Source organism: Castanea sativa, chromosome 2 (genome assembly GCF_040712315.1).
Source record: "Castanea sativa cultivar Marrone di Chiusa Pesio chromosome 2, ASM4071231v1".
NCBI lineage: Eukaryota > Viridiplantae > Streptophyta > Magnoliopsida > Fagales > Fagaceae > Castanea > Castanea sativa.
The window spans coordinates 20,136,020-20,158,186 of record NC_134014.1 but is presented as its reverse complement, the minus strand read 5'-3'; the positions used below and the strand labels follow the sequence as shown (position 1 = coordinate 20,158,186).

The following is a 22,167-nucleotide window of genomic DNA, read 5'->3' as shown; positions in this document are numbered from 1 at the left end:
TGCCGGTATGTCCTACTGGTCTCTGCAAGCCATAAGTGGGGTCAAATTAAAAACTGTTTGAACATGCAAAGTCTCAATTGGTCTGCAATATAATTAAGTTGAAATACAAAGGTACTGTTCCAATTTTGTTATTTTAAGGATATAAATATGTGACCCTTCATGAGTATAAGCCCATTAGACTAATAAATAGAGCCTTCTCTTTTTTTCCAAATTAATAACTAGAAATTAGAATTAAAACTAACATTTTTTTAATTATATGGTTTATTTTTAGTGGTGTGGGGAGCCACATCAGGTTGATATTATCTTCTTGATTAGTAATAACCAAAGAGGAAAAACAAGAGAAATCTTGAGTCAAACCAGTAATTCTCCTTCAATAATATATGTTAGGTTTTTTAGTGTTGGCTAATTTCATTCCATTTGCTTGTAATCAAATTCAATTCTTGATGTATTTTATTTGATGTAAAATGGGTTAAAGAGTATAAAAGAAAGTCTGAATTGTTGCTGAAAGAGGTTCACTTAAGTGAAGGTCAAAGCTGCTCAAACAAAGATAAACATGCTTGCTCAAGTGAAGATCAAGCCCGTCAAGGGAGACTGCAGGAAACAGTCTGCTTATTTATATTTGAACTCTGTTTTAAACATCTATTTAAACACTTCTTAAGCACATTTTTAACAGCAAGAGAGGCTAGTTGGTGTGGTTTGGTGAAGAAAACTCAGCCTCCATGCTAGTGCTTTCATGAGAGATCCAAGCTACTTTCCTCATCATATGTGCAATCAAAGAGATTGATCACAAGTGTGTCATCTGTGGACCATGGAGGCAATTCATTTAGTTAAAGAGTCTAGAAATTTTGGTGCAGTGAAAAGTTTTCTCTATAAGTTATCTATGAGTTGCAGAGTCTAGTAAAAAAACATTTCCTGAGATTGTAAAACTTCTCTTACTGTAGTTGAGCCATGGAAGATCAATTTGCTACTACTTTGCAAATTCACCCATTCAATAATTATTTCATATGGTCCACGAGTAAATTCCAATTGAAGTGAAAGTCCCGTGATTTTATGGGTCTAAGTATGAGTCTAAGTATATATGATTGAATAATAGGATTCACTGTCTTGTGACTTTCTCCATTATAGCTCAGACCATATCTAAACATTCCCCTATATGACAATGAACAAAAATAAGGTTTCCACAGAATGTTTTAATCAAATTAATTTTACATGTTACCAATTTAATTCCTCTTTGCTGTACTAAATCAGTAAATCCTTTCCTTGTCTATTGTTTAGGATACAACTCACACGATGTTTCAGTGAACCAAAAGGTATGTCCTCCCATCTCTATCCATGGATTGTTCAGACTCAGAAGCCCTTGAAGTAGACTCTAGCAAAGTAATGTCTCGCTCTATGTCACTATATATAAGAAATGCAGGTCGTGCAGGTGTTGGTAGGCTTGAGCTGTGGCAACTGAGCATTTGAACTACTGATGCCATGGTGGGTCGGTATGCTACATTTTCTTGAACACATAATAACCCAATATGAATGCATCTCATTATTTCACTCCTTGAACCGTCCCCAAGTGTCTGGTCTATCAGATTTGAAGCTGTCCCTTCTCTCCAATTAGTCCATGCCTGCAAGCAGTACGTGAATTCATATATTGAAACTCTACACACCTCAGAAAAAGAGCACCCTCATAAAGAGTAATGTAGCTTCATGAAATATGACAGGGACACTTACATAGCTTAGAAGGAGCTCTACATCATCTGTATTGCAAAGCCAACTCTTCTTCTTACCACTCACAATCTCTAGAACTAGAATACCAAAGCTAAAGACATCTGACTTCATTGAGTAATGCCCATGTGATATATATTCTGGAGCCATATATCCACTGTTCCAAAATCATTAATCAGAAATGGGTTCAACTTGTTGCACACACGTTATTTTATACAATTTTACATGCGCCCAAATAAACAACTTAAATTGTGACATGGGAGTTATAAACACTGCTCATCAGAAAAATCTAATTAAGAATTTAGTATGTCTATATAAGATATTCAATGCTTAACAGCTTGAACTAAAATTTATATTTCTTTATTATGACTTGGATTACCAGCCACTTGAAAATCAGTAACAAGTTAGAATCATTAGGGTGAGCTTGGTACTTACTATGTCCCCACACGTCTACCTGTCTTGTCTTGACTCTGACCCACATCAAATAGCCTTGCTAGGCCAAAGTCTGAAATTTTAGGATTCATTGCTTCATCTAACAAGACATTACTTGGTTTGAGATCTCGATATATAATCTTAAGGTGAGAATCTTCATGAAGGTAAAGAATTCCCCGAGCAATGCCACAAATGATATTATAACGCCTTTCCCAATTCATCTAGGCACGCTTGATGGGATCTACATATTCATATGATCAATTCCAAGTTGTGGTATTACTAGGAGTTACTGCAGAGGAATATTAATACTTTTGCAGTATATTAAAGTCGTACCATATATAAATTGATCTAGGCTTCCATTGCTAACTAACTCATAAATAAGGATTCTTTCCCTTCCTTCGGAGCAAAATCCTTGTAGGCTAACTAGACACTTATGTTGGAGCTTAGCCACCAACAGGATCTCATTCTCGAACTGCTCTTCAGTATGCTCAGTCTGGTGAAATAGTCTCTTCACAGCGAATTCTTGTCCATTTGGAAGTCTAGCCTGAAAATTTATATGAGCAAATAAAGATAAGCTCTTCATGCTAAATATAACAACATTTTGAAAATAAATATGGGTGGTAAATGGACATAGGTTGTCCATCAGAAACAGTATATACTGTTTTTGTGCTATTTAAATTTTAAACATCAGGGGAAAATTCATTGCAAGAGAAATTCAAGTTCCCCATGCATAATTTTTCCAAGGCAATGTTCGTATCACCTTGTATACTGAACCAAATCCACCCTCTCCAATCTTATTGGCATTAGAAAAGTTATTTGTTGCTGCTTTTATTGTGCTGAAGTTGAATTTCAGTGCTTCCAGCCTTTTCATAGCATCATCATCTTGATAAAAGTTACAAGTGAAAATGAGTTAGAGCAACATTACGACAGATCCTTTGTTATAGATTTCAAAATTTGCATCACAAAATTATCTTAGAATCTCTACCTGTATATATTATAAAAATTTAGGGTGTAGTTTGCACTTAAAACCTATTTTAAACAATAACCATTTTAAATTCCTAAAAGGTTATTTTGAAACTGCATTTCATCAGGGAACTAAGTTTTTGTTCCATACAAAAAAATGGAATAAATAATATGTTTCAATCACGTGTTTCTACACATACCCACACCACATTACTTAAAGATATATTACTTCTCTTGATCAGAGGGAAAAATTATTTTATAAACACAATTCCTTGAATCATTTTTGCAAAACTAACCATTAGATGAATTTAACTAAATTTCTATTTTTCTTTTTTCTTTTGTTCCAAAGAAAAAATACTCTTAAAGCAGTGCTCAATTTTGTTGGATTCTAATAGTTATTCATTTTGGAAATTTATGGTCCATGATATCTCATAAAGTTGACATTTAATCGTCCTTAAGATCTACAAGCAAACTGCATACTGACTTACTATCAACATTTATGGTCTAAAGCCATTCATTCTTCTAAGTTGCGCCATGTCAACTCTTAATTTTGTCAACTTTAATTAGTAAATAATGGAGCATATATCACTTACTATCAACATTTTGCTTTGACTTCTTCTTCTGCAGAATTGCCCAAGCAAGCGCAATTATTGTCATTAAGCCGACAATTGGAACAACAACGAAAAAAACAAGGCGGGATGTGCTACTGTTCTCTGCAAGCCATAAGTGGGTTCAAATTAAAAATTGTTTGAATGTACAAATTCTCAATTGGTCTGCAATATAATTAAGTTCAAACACAAAGGCTATGTTCCAATTTTTTTAATTTTAAGTATACAAACATGTGACCTTTCGTGAGGATGGAAGTATGGAACCTTTAGGCTCCGTTTGGGAGTTCATAAAGGAATGGAATGGAATAGAATAATCAGAAGATAATGGAAATAAATGAAATAGAATAGAATGCATTTAAGTAAGGGAAATGAATGGAAAAGAATAGAATGGAATGGAATTAAGTAACCTTGATTGGATGTTTTAAAATAAAGAAATGGAAAGGAATGAAAATGAATGGAATATAAGTAATCTTGTTTAGGAGTAATATGGAGGGAATGGAATGAAATCATTTTATGACAATATTACTATTACACCCCTATTTTAAAATAAATGGTTGAATATATAAGGGTATTTTGGGAGGGAATGGAATGGAATGGAATCATTCTATTCCATCTAGTATTTGTTGTTAATTCGATAATTGGGAGTGAGGGGATTTGAATCTAGACATCTCCATTAAAAACACCAAAAGGTGACCATTGAACTAAAACAGGAAAGAAAATTAATACTAATTTAAAATTAAAAACTCAAATGGGAAAGAAAAAAAAATTGATATTGGCTTCATAATTCTAGGCAGTGACTTTTGTCATAAATCGATATTCTCCTTGAATAATATTTTTGTTAGAATGCAGAAAGCGTTCACAAAAATTTTCTATTACAATCTTACATGTCTACTCATGAAAGCCAGATAAATATGGACACACCTCTGCTTGTTTTTGTGGGAGAAGAATTATCCGAGGTTGGAGGGATCACTGGTGTTGTGGGAGAAGAAGAGATGAAAGTTGGATCATAAAACTGAAACAACTCGAACCAAGCAATACAGCTAGGTTTAAGAACTCTTCCCCCTTCCTTCCCACCAGAACAGCTTGAAATATCTGCTACTGCGCCTTCTAAGCAAATTCTGCAATCCATCTGGGATATATCTGGGGTGCACTGCACAAGTCCATAAACGTTTCTTGAGCTACTGAAGCTTTTGTCCCCAACTGCAAAGTACTTTATACTAGAGGAACCCAATGAAGCCTGTTTGACAAGCCTCCCCATCAAATTATATAGTGTTTGATTGAACCGATCCAAATCCGTTGAAGATATGTTATTGGGATTAGGCACACACCGAGGAGGCAAAACCTCCATGGTGCCAAAAATGTTTCTGTTTGAGTACGTTAGAATACATTCAGCCCCCCATCTGATTGCTTCTTTTTGGTCAGGACACTGCTTTGTGATATCTAGGCTCGAGGTTTTCGTACAAGTGCAACATTTAGCCGTATCAAGGTCTCCTCTACACAGTGCAAGTGCATAAACTTTGTTGGGATCTTGGCCAGCAGAGGCGTTGTAAAAGCCACCATTGGCCGTGACATTAGAAGGGAGAGAAGAGAGTAAAAGATTGAGATTATTGGCATAGGTGCTGTTAGTAGAGAAAGTGCCTGTGTTGGAACATGGTTCTGGTTGTGCAAGGGGAAGACAGAGACTGAGGCTTATGAGAAAAGCAAGAGTAATCGTGATTAAACTTGAATTACACATTGAAAGCTACTAGCTACTAATTACCAAGTGGTTAATATGCTGGATCTTAAGCTGTATGTTCTATATTACAAAATCTAGACACATAGAAATGAAGTGGGGAAGGGGTGCTTTGATCAAAGAAAAAGTTATTGGAGATTGGAAATTGTTGGAATAAAGTTGTTTGAAATGAGTTTGATAATTTGTCATGATAATACAAAATCTACAACCCCCTCCCTTTCTCGGTTCCCAACCGCATATTCGTCATGATAGTTGCCAAGAAAGTCATTGGTCTTGCATTCGTTTTTTTTCTTTTCAGTACTCATGAGTCAACTGCAAGTAGCCAAGAAAGAAAGCGCGTTATGAAGATTTTTCTAAGAAGTTGCCGCTGTTTAACAAAACACTGAACAAAAGAGGTTTTACTAAATACTGACTCTATAACGTCACAACTAATTGTGCGTTTGAATACCGCTTATTTTGCTAAAAATAAAAAATATATATATTTTGATTACTATTCATTAATGAAATTACTGTGCATGTGCTTGTTTGCATGATTCATGTCCCATGAACAGTGCAAGAGTCACTGGACTTAAAAAAATAAAAATAAATAAATAAAATGCCAAAAACGCAACTTACTCTAAACGCAGACACAAACAGCCTTACCCAAACAAACCTTTAATTTTTTTTTTTTTTTTTAAACACACACATGCATGGTCAGATATTTTTGGGTGTCCTACGTGCCCCACCTACCCCAATCACTACCCACCACATCTCACACACTCCCCCACTCTCTTGGTTGGCCGGTCTCTCTCTTTCTCTCATTTGTTTTCTTTGTTTTTTTTCTCACTTAGAGCATTCTCATCAAGTGTGTCAAATGTCAAATATTTGGCATTTAGCACACTAAACACCAAAAAATCACTATCATCAAGTGTTTTAAATACCAAAATATTTGGCATAGATAAACAGTGTAATTTCAAATTTGAAAGCACACTATTCACAAATAGTAAAACTTATATTATATTTTTATTTATGGTGGGGCCCTCTTTCTTTCCTTCTTATTTTCTCTTTCTTCCCTCTATCTTTCTCATTCCCTTGCTCCAACCATTTCTCGACTCTCTCTCTCCCTTTGCTCAACATCTCTGCCTCCCTTTGCGACGAAACCCAAGCCGAAGCATTAAGCTAGGCCAATCTCTATCATAGTGGTTTTTATTTTTGTGATTTGATGGTGGATTCGACAGTGGTTGTGTGGGTTGTGGATTCGGCGTTTTGGATCAGCGTTGTGTGGGTTATGGGTCAAGGTTTTGGGTCGATTGGGCTGGGGTTTTAGGCCGATAGTTGGTTGAGTTTGGTCATTGATTGATCGATTGGGTTGGGGTTTTGGGCTAGTGGTTGGTTGAGTTTTGGGCCTGTAGTGTTTGTGGCTGTAGTTGGTTGAGTTTTATTCTCTAATTTTGAGTTTTTTTTTCTCTCTTTTGGGAGGTTTTTGGAATTGGAATTTGTTAGAGGATCCAGTGATTGTGGTTGTAGTTTATGGCGGTTGATTTGCCGTTGGTGGTAGTTTAGTACTGGTTTTGTTGTGAGTATTTGGTTGTATTTGTTTTGAGTTGCATTTTGGGTGGTAGAGGAAGCTCTTGGTTGTGACGGTGGTTCTTGGTTCTTGTTTCTTAGATGGTGACAACTGTCACTGGGTTTTGTGTTTGTATATTGGCTAGGCTTTGAGTTAATATATTATTCAAAGTGTTGTATATATTATATTAATGTTTAGAACCAAAGAATAGACCATGCGATGTAAGGTGTATTGTAAAATTATGTGGTAAACAATAAAGTAAGCTTTTTGATGTGTTAAAATGGAATAGTTTTGCAACGCCTGTTGCGAATGCTGTTAAACACACTCCTCTCCCTCACACTCTCCCACCAAGTACCACTCTACACCACCATTTCCACCATCAATTTTCTGGCAAGGTCACAGAAAAAATCTTAAGAACCTCTAATTACCTTCACATCTTTTATTTGAGGTAAAAGTTTTTAATCTTTTTAGTGGGATTTTATACTTTTACTTGAGGTTATTTTTATTTAAACTTTGACAATGATACCCATGTGATTTGTGAGCTTTGGAAGTGATATTCATGTGTTTATATGTATGAGTTTTGTATTAGTGGAATTATTTGATAAGTGGGTTTATAGTTTTTTGCAATGGTGGCTATCTAAGTGGTGAAGATTTGGGGGTTTTAGCTTTTCAATGTGAAATAAATGGTGAATATAATTTTTATTGATTATTTGGAGCTAGTTAAATATTCAAATTGTTTGTCTTGGGGGATATTATGATTTTTGGTATCATGGGTCTCTTGTTGATGTGGTGTAAATCTTGTGGGAACTACTTGTTTAATGTTGAAGTTTTGATGTAAGAGATAATACCTTGACTGATTTATGAGAATAAGTTAGAGTCTATGCCTTGCAATTAATTTATTGAAAACTTTGGAAGTTGAATACATGATTGATGACGTTAAATACTAGGCTTGCCTAATTAAGTACTTATTTGGCAATTCCTAATTTGTAGCTAGATACAATTTTATGTTTATTGTGATAGATTTGCTTGATATTGTTTAGATTCTAATTAATCTCCTTTGGAACTTGGGGAATTAGGCTTTTTGCTAGTTGCAAGGTAAGTAACTTTTTAATATGATTTTTGGAAAATAATCATGTTGCATAAATGTTGTTTTTAGGTCAAACACATTTTGAAAAATTATATATGGATATATGTTTTCTTAAAAGTGTTGTGTTGTGACCCTATTATATATTATTATATATGAAAAGTGCATCATATTTGGTATTGCATTTGGACAAATGCATGAATTGTTGACATGGAAAATATGAGCATCTTTGATTTAATCTTTGATAAGGAATTCATTGATTTTATGATATATTGGAAAATATAAAGGTCCTTATATTGTCATGTATTATTTGGAAAATTGATAAAAATAAAAAAATAAAAAAAATCTTGTTGACAATGAATGAATTTGGAAACCTTACAAACTTTATGGAAGTTTTGATTGTTTAAGGTTTTTCTGAAACTACATAGATATAAACTATGTATTTGAAAGTACATGTATATTTGTGAGCTTTATGTTGTTTTAACCTTCTTCCATTTGTGATTTCCCGGTGATAACTCGATTTGGTTTCTGTAGTCTTTGTGACAACGGAATCAGATCTAGGTCAGTGTCATTTCACTTTGGACAACGCGTTCTTCCCTGCTGCCCATGGGGGAAAGAGGTTCCTTGATTGTGTGTAGGTGAGGTTACTGCCCATAGGGCCAAAAAACCACATGCAAAAGAGGTTCTATTTGATGCATTCTCCCTGCAGCCCATAGAGGGAGAGACAAAATCTTAAGGGTATGGATGAGGCTGTTGCCCATGGGGCCAAGAGACTACATACCATAAAGTACAGTATCATGCCAGTTATGAATGGGTAGATCTCCTGACCGATCTATGTGGTAGTGTAATATATTTATGATAAATTATCACATGTTAGATTTTATAGCTTTGGAATTATATTATTAGTGCTCACAAATTATAGTATATAGTTTCATGGTATTATTTTGAGAAACTTTATGTTTCATTATTTAATCACTCTTATCACATTATTATTGAAAATGATCTTGCAGGATTCAATTAGAAATTTCCCAAACTAAAACATGTTTTGTAAACTGTTCATTATTATGAAACTTGCATTTCTCCCACCCCCATCAATTATGCTACTTACTGGGCTTTAGCTCATCCCACCATTTAACAGTTTTTCAAATTAATTAGTTATACCTTAGGTATGGAGCTTATTTCATTGGTGATGATTGGAGTGCTATGTTAAATTTGGAGACTTGTGCTATAAATGGTTGGTGACTCGATCTTGCGATGTTCAACGAGGTCTTAATTAATTCTATAGGAGGTTAGGCAATTGAGGTTTGTTAGCCTTAGGCGTGGTAAACCTAAATTCAATGTTAAGGTTCTTTATTCTTGATAAGATTGCAACTTTGTGTAATCCAACTGGGGTTTTGTAATATATTCATGTATTATGTGGAAGCACATGATTTTTAGTTATTGTTCGTAAATGGGTTATAGAGCTCTGACTTGTAATGTAGAAAATTTAGTATGGTTATAAATTTTTATCCCGTGAAAAAAGAAAGGAAAAGAAGGATCTCCTACAATTTGAATTGTCAAAAAGGAAAAATATACATGTACTTTTGGGATGAATTTCTCATGCTTCGGTCCCTTTTGGGTTTGGGGCATGACAAACTCTTTGAATTACAACACTTTACAAGCAATAATGCTAGACTCGCATAAACTAACACCAGAGCATAGCACACACGGCTTTTACTTAATGCACGCACTCACCAAATACACTTGCACGCACTTCTTAAGACACCTCCACATGTTTGGTTCTTGCATGGAACTCTGAATTCTTAGCCAAGCATATTGTTGATTGATTATCACAGTGTAGTAGCAGTGCATAATCGATTGTTTGATGTAAATTTCACATAAGCTGCATCAACCACGTACTTTCTTGAGTGGTCGTCGTTGCTACACTATACTATGCATCAATGGTTGATAGGGACATTATCAATTGTCTCTTGCTACTCCAAGGTACTACAGTTGTGCCCAAGCTAAACATATATCCTGTAGTTAAACGTCATGTGTCATGATCTCCAGCATAGTTAGCATCACAATACCCAACAAATTTGCAAGTTTCACCTTTCTTGTATAGGAGACCATAGTTACTCGTCCCTTTTACATACCTTAATATGCAACGAATTGCTTCCAAGTGAGGCTTCCTTGGATTTTGCATGTATCGACTTGCCACTCCAACTACATATGAAATATTCAGTCGTGTCAATGTTAGGTAAATTAAACTACCTACTAATTGTCGATACATGGTTGGGACTTCTAGTTCTTTGCCTTATTGTGCATAAAGCTTAGTATTGACATCCATAGGCGTAGAGATTGGTTTGCAATTAAGCATTCCAAACTTTTGAAGTAAGACCTTCACATACTTGTGCTAACACAAGAATAAGCCATCCTTAACTTGATCAACTTCAAGTCCAAGAAAGTGCTTAAGCTCTCTAAGCTTCTTCATTTGGAAGCGAATTGCTAAATTTTCTCTTGTTTGACAAATTTCATCTTCGTCATCTCTAGTGATGATCAAATCATCAACATGTACAAGCACAACAGCTAATTTGCTTCCTCGTTTGCAATCTTACCATATCATGCCCTTGGCACTCGTTTTAACCTGTAAAGTGCTCTTCGTAACTTACAAATATAATCTAGCTGGGCTTTGCTCTCAAATCCCTTTGGCTGCTTCATGTAAATTTTTCAATCCAATTCTCCATGCAAGAAAGCATTCTTTAAATCCATTTGCCATAGCTTCCAAGATTTACTTGCTACGAGTGTTATCAGGATACGTATGGTGGTGATCTTTGCCACTTAGATAAACATTTCATCATATTCTAGCCCATATTGTTGCGAAAATCCTCAAGCTACCAAGTGAGCCTTGTATCTTCTTACTAATCCATTTGCACGAGTCTTAATTTTATACACCCATTTACAAGAAATGGGTTTCACATCCTTCAGTTTTGGCATAAGGTCCCAAGTTTGATCCTGCTTTAATGCTTGAATTTCTTCTTCCATTGCTTTTCTCCATTCTTCTCTTTGAGATGCTTCTTCATATGTTGATGGCTCTTGTATGTAGTCATCTTCTGTATTTGCTGCATTTGCATACTCATGATTGGGTTTCCGTTCTGGCTTACCTTCATCTTCAAAAGATTGTAATTCATTAGTTACCATAAACTGATTTTTCCCAAACTGCTCTCCCATGCTCTTAGGCATTGTCTCTTCAATTTCCTTTGCGACTGGTAGCATTGCTTTCTCTTCTTCTGCTTCTTCAACTGGCTCTATCACAGCTAGACACGATTCAATAGCTTATTCTTCTTCAATATCATCTTTTAGGTTGCTGGACGTTGCTGTATTTCCTTGAGCTATTCTCCACTTGAATCAACAATCTTGAGCAAAGTGCCCATTTTTCCACACTTAAAACACTTGGCATTACAATTTTTGTAACTAGTGGGTCTATAGTCATTATTGTTGCGACTTCCTTGAGCTCCTCTATCTTGAGAGCTCTCTTCATCTTCTCTATCTTCATCATTTCTATTCTTAGAACCTGCATTAAATCTTCTCTTGGGTCGGTCTTTATATTGATTGCTAATGAGTGCCTCCTCTTCACTCTTTAGTGAGACCCCAGCCATTTGTTTGAATATGCTTCTTGGCCAGCTAGAAAAAAATGATCTCTCCATTTTGAACAGAAAACAAGTGTGAAAGCTTAAGGCAATTAGTATTACTAAATTACCCCCAATTAATTTCTCTCACCCACCACTCATTTTTTCTCTCTTTTGCAACTTGCTCACTCTTTTTCTTGTTCACTCTTTTCATATCAACATAATTTTTCTTTTTCTTTTTCTTTTTCTTTTCTTTCCTCTCAGCGTGCTTCTTAAATCAGTGGGTTTTTTTATTAAAAAAAAAATTCAACCATGGCTTGTTATCTTTTTCCTTGATTAACAGTGTTTTTTTTAATTAAATGGTGCGTTTTAATACCAAAAAAATAATAAATATGTGTGTGTGTAACATAATGGAAAAGTAAATAATATTATTTTTTAATAATTAAAAAATATTATTTCTTATATTATATGATATAGACATAAGAATAAATTTATACAAACTATATATTCTATCCCTCAATGTTCCATCCTTTCAACCAAACAACATGAGAGAAAACTAAAACATCTTTTATTTTTTCACTTTTTTCTTTTCTTCCACTTTTCTATCCTTCCACTTTTCTATCTATCCAACCAAACGGGCCTAAGTTACCATGAATTTTTAGTAAAGTTTGTAGTATGCCTTTATATTAGAACATCATTCCCCCTCTCTTGTGTGTGTGTTTGTTTATAATACACACACACACACACACACACACACACACATCAATAAACTGGAGAAAATTTAGATTGGTTGTAGTGCGAGAAAACACAAAATAATATTGATTTCTTAATATATTTAAATCAATCATTTATTAAAATGGTATTTATGAAGATAAATGGTTCAGATAAGGGTATTGGGCCGCACCCGAGGATGCTAGATAGCCCGAGGACAAACAAGTATTAGTAAAGGCAAATAGGTTATCGAGCCGAGGACGAGAGCTGGTCACGGCAAGCTGGTGATGTTGCCCAAGGAGACAAACCTCCTTGGGAGACAGAGTGGAAGCCTAAAGTCCGATCACCCAACAAGTACTAGGAAGTGGACAACCATGCTTGGAAGGAGGATAAGCTTTGGAGAGAGGAAATTCAATAGAGAATTAAGAAATATTTGGGAATAAAACTGCTACGACCACATTGAATACTCTGCACCTAACAAACTGGCCATATTAACGTAGAGGTGATGTCTGAACAGTGGCCTTTAGCCTTACATCTGCCCACAAAGACTTCAAGAAAGTTTTGATAGGATAAGTATCAAGAAGATGAGTTATTTGATCAACAAGTGGAGGGCTAAGATGAGGAAAGGTGAAGGGCTATAAAAGGGAAAGGATTCCATTAGGAGAAGGGGGGTGAAACTACTTTGTAATCAAGAACAAGAATATTTGTATAAGTCTGAGAGTTAAATACAAGAACATTCCGTCCTCGGGCTTGACCGAGGAGTGTTTTTCTTTTCAACTTGCTATTCTCATTCATTCCAACGCTAAACTAACCTGTAGTGATTCTTACTTGACTCGTTGAACGTTCAATATTAAACCCACTTTCTAACAAATTTATTGTTGTGGGCTTGTTGAACCATTGTCCAAATCTATTGGGCTGTGAACCAATTTACGTCCTTACAGTATTCAACATTCTTTTAAATCCCAAAAATTATTATGATTGATTTTGTTGTATATTTTCCTTTCCATGTACAAAAATATTTTCAAGAATACATGTGTAAGTGAAATCCCACATTGAATAGTAATGAGAATAATGAATACATACGTCACTCTTGTCTTTGCTTTAAGCTCTCATTTGACGATGCCGGTCATTCACTTGGCTTTTTTAGTTCTAAAATCCAAAGCCCCTTGAATGATACTACAACCTTTTCAAGTTATTTACTTATTTATCAACTTCGATAGGATTTACTAATGCACGCCATGCATTTGATACAAATCCCTTGAATGAATTCAGTTTACAGAATTTTTTTTTGAATAACTTTTACCAATTTCAAAGAAATCAAATTGCCAGAGAGTTATAGAGAGAGCTTTGAAAGAATTTGAAAAGAAGTGCTAGAAAAGATATGGGAAAAAAATTCCAAAGAGTGTGCCAGTATGATTTAGATTTTAGATAACTTAAATAAGAGAACAAAAAACAAAAGAGACTCAAAGAAACACAAAAATTAAGAAGTCTTTGAAACATACCCACACACCATCTCATGCTTAAATTTAATTTTGTAACTAAAACACATTACTCTTGTGCAAGAGAATAAATCTTTTCTCTAAATGTTGTCACACTAATTGATGAAAACTTTACTATCACAACAATAGGTGCCACAAAGCTGAGCTACAAAGTTGAGCTACAAAACTCTTAGCAAATTGATAAAAACTTTTTGTAACATGGATGTACATATGAATAACTACATTCGTTATCTTCTAAATTTCTCAATTACATCTCAAACCATATATATAAACATTCCCTCATATGACAACAGCAATGAGGTTTCCACGGAATGTTTTATTCAAATTAATTTCACATGGATGTATATATGAATAACTGCATTCATTATCTTCTAACTTTCTCGAACAATATCACATTTTTTTGTTGTACTAAATCCTTTCCTTGAGTGTTATTTTGGATACAACAGGACTAATGAAGTTTCACTGCACAGAAAAGTAAACAGTCCCATCTCTATCCCTGGATTGTTCTGAATCAGAAGCCCCTGAAGTAGACTCTAGTGAAGGAAGGTCTGGCTCTATGTCACTATATATAAGAAATGCAGGTTGTGCAGGTGTTGAGAGGCTTGAGGAGTCACTATTTAGCATTTGAACTACCAATGCCATAGTGGGTTGGTATGCTTCATTTTCTTGAATGCGTAATAACCCAAAATGAATGCATCTCATTATTTCACTTCTTGAACCATTCCCAAGTGTCTAGTCTATCAAATTCGAAGCTTTCCCTTCTATCCAATTCTTCTATGCCTGCAAGAAGTACATAATTCATAGTATTAAAACTCCACGCACCTCAGAAAAAGAGCACCCTCATAAAGAGTCATATTTATGCAGTTTCACAAAATATATTAGACACACTAACATAGATACCTTAGAAGGAGCTCTACCTCTACATCATCTGTATTGCAAAGCCAACTCTTCTTCTTACCACTCACAATCTCTAGAACTAAGATACCAAAACTAAAGACATCTGACTTCATTGAGTAATGCCCATGTGACATATTCTAGAGCCATACATCCACCGTTCCAAAATCAATAATCAGAACAATCTCTAATAATTTACTGATTGAGAAATTAGTATCTCTATATAAGTATTCAATTCTCAACTGCTTAAGTAAATTTTAATAGGCCTGGGATTACCAGCCACTTGAATTTCTGTAACAAGTGACAAGCGTTATGGTGAGCTTGGTACTTACTACGCCCCCACACATCTATGAGTCTTGTCTTGACTTGGACCGGTATCAAATAGCCTTTCCAGGACAAAATCTGAAATTTTAGGATTCATCTCTTCTTTTAACAAGGCATTAATTGGCTTGAGATCTCAATGTATAATCTTAAGGCGAGAATCTTCATGAAGATTAAGAACTCCCCAAGCAATTCTACAAATGATATTATAACACCTTTCCCAATTCAGCTGAGCGCACTTGATGGGATCTACATATTCATATGATCAATTCCAAGTTGTGGTATTACACTCTTACTAGGAGTTACTACGTTTTCTATAAATTAAAATCATACCATACTTAAATTGATCTAGGCTTCCTTTGCCCACTAGCTCATAAATAAGGATTCTTTCCCTTCCTTCTGAACAAAAACCTTGAAGGCTACCTAGGCACCTATGCTGGAGCTTAGCCACCAATCATTCTTGAATTGCACTTCAGTTTGCTCAGGCAGGTCAAATAGTCTCTTAACAGCAAATTCTTGTCCTTTTGGAAGCCTATCCTGATAATGTATATGAGTAAAAATAGTTAGTCATTTTAAATCTTAATAGACTATGTGAAGTTAATGAGACATTCAAATTCAAGTGAGGTCAGAAATAGAATATACTGTTTTTGTGCTATGTAAATACCAGGGACAAATTCATTTCATGAGACATTCAAATTCCCCATGCATATGTAATTTTACCGAGGCAATGTTTGGACCTTCCAAGCTTATTAGCATCAGAAAAGTTATTTGTTGCAGCTGTTATTGTGCTGATTTTGAATTGCAAGGATTCCAGTCTTTTGATGGCATCATCATCTTGATAAGAGTAACAAGCGAACATGTGTTGAAAATGTGTTATTAAATATTGAAAATCCTTTGTGTATTCTTATGTTGCTTCTAGTTTATCCTGTTTTACACCGCTGTGATGTTATAGGTTCCTATCTTTTGTCACTTTTTTTTCTGCCATTCTTGGGAGAAATCTCATTTTATATGGCATAGTTTACCTCTAGAGAAAGACTCGAATGAATAGTACTTATTGCCTTTGTCTCAAGCACTTTCAATTCATCATTGGACATATTCATCATTGGACATAATGCTCAGTTTCTTTGACTCTGTATTCAATGCCTCTGTCGTTCTTGCTCCATTATAGGATGTCTTTGATAGTACTTTACCAAAGACTAAAATTATTCTTCCCATCAAAAGACCAACTCAAATTTTGCGGTCATCATCTTCAAGAACTCGATACCAATTTGTTGTGAAGAACATGCAAAACAATAATGGCAAGCAACAAAACACAATGCCAAACAAAAAATTCACTATCAATTAGAAGGATTACTACTACGCCTACAAACTCCCACAAATTTCATAAACATAAACTAACACAAATCCCCCATACATCAAAATGTGTTCTCACACTAAAATATAGACAAGCTAGACAAAGTTCTATCTTCTTGCTCTCAGTCACACAACAAAGGTTACATCATTACTCTATACCTTAAAACATGGGGTTAGCATGTGGTGTATTTTGTGACATTTGTCTCCCTTGTGGTTTGTTTTATGGGTATTTTTGTTAATTTTAATGAAATATAATGATGTGGCAAGTGCCAACAACACCTATATCTTCTATTTGAATGTTGTCACACTAATTTGAGGAAATCTTTTTATAACATGGATGTGTATGTATAACTACATTCACTCTCTTCAGACCTTCTCCATTTTTATTTTATTTTTTCTTAATTTTTGGATGAATGAGAAAATTCATTTCAAAAGAAACATTTACTTTCAATCATTTCCTACAGAAAAACTAGCTGGGCCAGCTAGCAGCACACTACAGAAACCTAAAACAAAGAAACAAAGAAACAAAGGGAAAATCTAAACAGTCAACAAATTACAAGAGGCATTTAAGAGCTGAACTAGAGATGCCCCAAGAGCAACATTGTGCTCTTTTCAACAAGGAGTTGCAGAATCCACCTTTACTTTCAACCCTTTCCTTAACTTCCCATTTGATAGTTCTATTAATAGATTCTTTTAATCTTGCCTTGATGAAGAATACTGTTTCTGAGTTGCCACAAGTGATAGACAGTGGACCATAAGGCAATTTTACAAATGACAGATTTCAAGATAGTTCACACATCAAATGATCTTCACCCCACAACATGATATCTTGCCAATGAAATTTAGGATTTCTAATAAAGCAACAACCCGTAATAGTTTTCCACACCCACATAGAAAGAGGGCATTCCAAGAAAAGATGATCACTATCCTCAATTCTATTCCTGCAGATTCCACAGCTAGCATCAGCACATATACCCCACTTCAAAAGTCTGACCTTCTCCATTTCAGCTCAAACCATATCTAAAAATTCCCTCATATGAAATCAAACAACAATAAGATTTCCATAGAATTTTTTATTCAAATTAATTTTACGAATTTTCAACAATATACTTCCTTTTTGTAGTACTTAATACTTTTCTTGTCTATTATTTAGGATACAACTAACTTATGAATTATCAGTGCACCAAAAAGTTCACTGCCTTATCTCTATCCCTGTATTGCTCAGACTCAGAAGCCCCTGAATCAAACTCCAGCAAAGGCAGGTCTTGCTCTATGTCACTAGACTCACTACAGAAAAGAAATGCGGGCTGTGCAGGTGTTGGGAGGCTTGAGGAGTGGCTATTGAGCATCTGAACTACTGAAGCCATAGTTGGTCTGGCTGCTACATTTTCTTGAACACATAATAGCCCAATATGAATGAATTTTATTATTTCATTTCTTGAACATTTTCCAAGAATCTGGTCTATCAGATTAGAAGCTGTCCCTTCTATCCAATTCTTCCATGCCTACAAGAAGTACATAATTCATGTTATTAAAACACCACACACCTTAGAAAAAGTGGCATCCCTATATATAAATTCAAACTTATGCAGCTTGATGAAATATAATAGGCACACTTACAAAGCTTAGGAGGAGCTCCACATCATCTGAATTGCAAAACCAACTCTTCTTTTTACCACTCACAATCTCTAGAACTATGACACCAAAACTAAATACATCTGACTTAACAGAGTAGTGCCCATGCGATATATATTCTGGAGCCATATATCCACTGTTTCAAAATCATTAGTTAGAACAACCTCATCTAATTTGCTAGTTATGGAGCATTTAGCATAACTATTTAAGCTCTTCAATGCTCAACTTCTTGAAATAAAGTCCTTTCTAGGACTAGGAGTACCAGACACTTGAAAATCAGCAACAAAAAATAAGCGTTAGGGTGAGCTTGGTACTTACAAGGTCCCTGCACACGTATAGGTCTTGTGACTCTGACCTGCAACAACTAACTTTGCCAGGCCAAAATCTGAAATTTTAGGATTCATCTCTTCATCTAACAAGATATTACTTGGTTTGAGATCTCGATGAATAATCTTTAGGCGAGAATCTTCATGAAGATAAAGAATTCCCCGAGCAATGCCACAAATGATATTGTAACGCATTTCCCACTTCAGCTGGGCACGCTTGATGGGATCTACAAATTCATATGATCAGTTCCAAGCTGTGGTATTACTAGGAGATACTACTGAACAATATTGATGCATTTTTGCAACAAATGAAAGCCATACTAAATATAACATTTTTTTATGTATCGTACCAAATATATATTGATCCAGGCTTCCATTGCCCAGTAGCTCATAAATAAGGATTCTTTCCCTTCCTTCCCAGCAAAAACCCTGAAGTTTAACTAGACACCTATGTTGGAGCTTAGCCACTAACAGCATCTCATTCTTGAATTCCACTTCAGCTTGCTTAGAATTGCCAGATAATCTCTTCACAGCAAATTCTTGTCCATTTGGAAGTGTAGCCTGGTAATGTATGAGTAAATAAAGATAAGCTCTTCATGCTGAATGTAAGAAATTACATTTTTTGTCCATCAAATTTGGGACTTACGTGATTTTGGTCGCTCAGTTTTGAAGTGATATATTTTAATCATTTATACTCTTGAAATTTAGTACTGCCGTCAACTTATCATCCAATTTTGTTGATGTGGCTAAAAGTTAGCTGACTGGAGGCCCAAAATTTGGTTGAAAAGTTGAAGAACTAAAATAGAGCACTTGAAAATTGAGGAACCAAAATCATGCATGCCCCATATTTTAGGGATAAAAAGTGAAATTGACCTATTATAATTTTTTTTTTTTAAATAGTAACTCATTTCGAATTTAATAGAGTTCAATGGGAATTGGACATCAAGGGCCAACTCATTTCCCAAGACATTCAGATTCCACATACATTTGTAATGTTACCAAGGGAATGTTTGTACCACCTTGTATACTGAACCAAATCCACCCTCTCCAAGCTTGTTGGCCTCAGAAAAGTTGTTTGTTGCTGCTCTTATTGTGCTGAAGTTGAAGTGCAAGGTTTCCAGTGTTTTGATAGCATCAGCATCTTGGTAAAAATAACAAGTTAATTGAATCCTTTGTTATAGTTTTCAAATTGTGCAGCATAAATATTCATAAAAAATTATCCTAGAATCTCTACCTGTTTATATTATAGAGATTTAGGGTCGTCCAGAATATTTTAAACTATACACGTTTTAAAATCCTGAAAGCTTATTCAGAAACTGCATTTCATCAAGGAACCAAGTTTTTTTGTTCAATACAATAAAATGGGATAAATAATTTGTTTCATTACGCATGCTTCCCCACTACATTACCTGATAAAAAAGAAAAATTGGGCTATAAACACAATTCCCTGAATCCTTTTTTGCAAAATTAACCATCAGAAGATTTTTAAGGGATGATACACTAATTTTCTTTCCCCCTTTTTTTTATTCTATTTTTACTCTTAAAGCAGTTCTCAATTTTTTTTTGGATTCTTAGGAATTATCTTTTTGCAAATATATGGTCCATGGACTCCATGATATCCATAAAGTTGCCATTCAATTGTTCTTAAGATCTCCAAGCAAACTGCTACTGACTTCTAGACAAAAGCTATTCTTTCTTCTAAGTTGCACCTCGTCAACTCTTAACTTGTTCAACTTTAACTAGTAAGTGGTGGAACATGTATAACTTACTATCAACATTTTGCTTTGACTTCCTCCTCTGCAGGATGGCCCAAGTGAGTGCGATTACTGTCATTAAGCTGACAGTACTTGGAACAGCAATAAAAATGATAAGCCAGGATGTCCTACTCTTCTCTGCAAGCCAAAAGTAGGGTGAAATCAAAATCTATTTGAATGTGCAAATTCTCAATTGATCTGCAATATAATTTATTTCAAATACAAAGTTACTGTCCCAGTTTTTTTCTATTTTATTGTTAGATTGATAGTAACTTTAGCATTTTCACTTCATTATAATAATCAAAGAAACAATACCAATTCTTCCTCACTTCCTCTGTTTATATCATTGTCTATAATAATCAGAAAAGATGCATACCCCACAGAATATTAATTGCCTTTATATCTAGTAAACAGATATTTACTTGTAAGATCTTACCATTTTTTCTTATAAATATAAAGGGCTTTGTATGATACTTTTCAGAGGCACAGCTAAATCTAAAGATGCTCATCAAACTTTTAATAATACATGCCCCACTTATACATTAAACATATCTGGTTAAAACATCAAACTTCTTGTTTTATAGCTCCATCATGAGTGGCTTTTGGTTGAGTGGTCCAAATTTTCCAATTATCTGATGCACGATATGTAGAAATAGTTATTTTTCTAATTACAATAATGAGGGGCCTTTTTTCTCTATGCTTTTTTCCTTTCTTTGACAACAGATGTCAAGAAACTAATATTATTGCCTAAAGATTGCCAATTAGGGTACACTACTATCTTGATATTATCTAGTAAACTCTTACACGACTACTTACAAGCTTGATAAATATAGACACACCTTTGCTTGTTTTTGTGGAAGAAGAATTATCTGAGATTGGACCTGGAGCTGGAGGGATGGTTTGTATTGATTCTATTGGAGGCAGTGAAGGAGAATTGGCCCAAGTTGTATTATAAAACTTATACAACTCAAACCAAACAATACAGCTGAGTCTAAGAACTTTGCCCCCTTCCTTCCCACCACAACATCTTGGAATGTCTCCTACTGCGTAACCTAAGCAACTTCTGCAATCCTTTTGGGATATATCTGGGGTGCACTGCACAAGCCCATACACGTTTGTTGAGCTATTGAAGCTTGTGTTTCCAACTGCAAACTTTAAACTAGAGGAACCCAAAGAAGCCGTTATGACAAGGCTCTCCATCAAATTATGTAGTGTTTGATTAAATTGTTCCGAGTCTGTTGATGATATGTTTTTGAGACTAGTCTCCCACTGAGAAGGAGCAACCTTCATGATGCCAAAAATGTTTCTGTTTGAGTACCTTAGAATACACGTAGCGTTTGCACCCCATTTGAAACCTTCTTTTGGGTTAGTACACTGCTTTGTGATTTCTTGACTTGTGGTGTTCATACAATTGCAACATTTGGCCATATCAAGGTCTCCTCTACAAAGTCCTTGTGCATAAACTTTGTTGAGGTCTTGGCCAATGGTGGCATTGTAAAAGCCGCCATTGTCCGCGACGTGGGAAGGCAGAGAAGAGAGTAAAAGATTGAGATTTTTGCGGTAGGTAATGTTAGCAGAGAAGGTGTCTGTGTTGGAACACAATTGTGGTTGTGCAAGAGAGAAACTGAGGCATATAAGAAAAGCAAGAGCAATTATTATAGAACTTGAGTTACGCATTGCAGGGTTACTAACTGCTTAATATGCTGGAAACATAAGCTGTGTCCTCTATATTACAAAAACTTGATGGCCAAAAATGAAGTGAGGAAGGGATGCTTTGATAAGTAAACAATTATTGGAAATGGGCAAATGTGGCACATATGGCTGTAGATCCCAGTTATAGTGCTACAATCGCCGCCCCCCACCAAGAAGAAGAAGAAAAATCATCTAATCAAACGTATTAGAAACGCTGGCTGCATCTAACCAGAAGGTCACTGCTGGTCCCAGAATTAATTGAGGGTTTTGTCTCACTTTGGCTATTTTAGTCA

At 35.1% G+C, this 22,167-nt stretch overlaps 1 protein-coding gene and 2 pseudogenes across 1 annotated transcript; all 3 read right to left on the bottom strand.

Annotated features, from left to right (window-relative positions):
- Positions 1 to 1,133: 1,133 nt before the first annotated feature.
- On the bottom strand, positions 1,134 to 5,754 carry LOC142625656 (cysteine-rich receptor-like protein kinase 26; annotated as a pseudogene).
- Positions 5,755 to 14,358: 8,604 nt separating this feature from the next.
- LOC142625024 (cysteine-rich receptor-like protein kinase 10) lies at positions 14,359 to 17,470 on the bottom strand (annotated as a pseudogene).
- Positions 17,471 to 17,518: 48 nt separating this feature from the next.
- LOC142625655 (cysteine-rich receptor-like protein kinase 26) lies at positions 17,519 to 21,964 on the bottom strand. Its single transcript, XM_075799328.1, has 7 exons — positions 21,022 to 21,964; positions 20,198 to 20,320; positions 19,448 to 19,569; positions 18,779 to 18,989; positions 18,421 to 18,655; positions 18,088 to 18,238; positions 17,519 to 17,972 (listed from the first exon to the last, which is right to left on the bottom strand). The coding sequence occupies exons 1-7, from the start codon at positions 21,857 to 21,859 to the stop codon at positions 17,643 to 17,645; spliced, it is 2,010 nt and encodes a 669-aa protein (XP_075655443.1). The 5' UTR covers positions 21,860 to 21,964; the 3' UTR covers positions 17,519 to 17,642.
- Positions 21,965 to 22,167: the final 203 nt, after the last annotated feature.

What these genes read in the sequence shown, in the direction of transcription:
- LOC142625655 (XM_075799328.1), bottom strand. Translation starts at nt 21,859, where the DNA reads ATGCGTAACTCAAGTTCTATAATAATTGCTCTTGCTTTTCTTATATGC. An exon ending in GTCAAAGCAAAATGTTGATA is followed by an intron (nt 19,570 to 20,197) that starts GTAAGTTATACA and finishes ATTTTTACCAAG; the next exon opens with ATGCTGATGCTATCAAAACA. An exon ending in TGGAGCTCCTCCTAAGCTTT is followed by an intron (nt 17,973 to 18,087) that starts GTAAGTGTGCCT and finishes TACTTCTTGTAG; the next exon opens with GCATGGAAGAATTGGATAGA.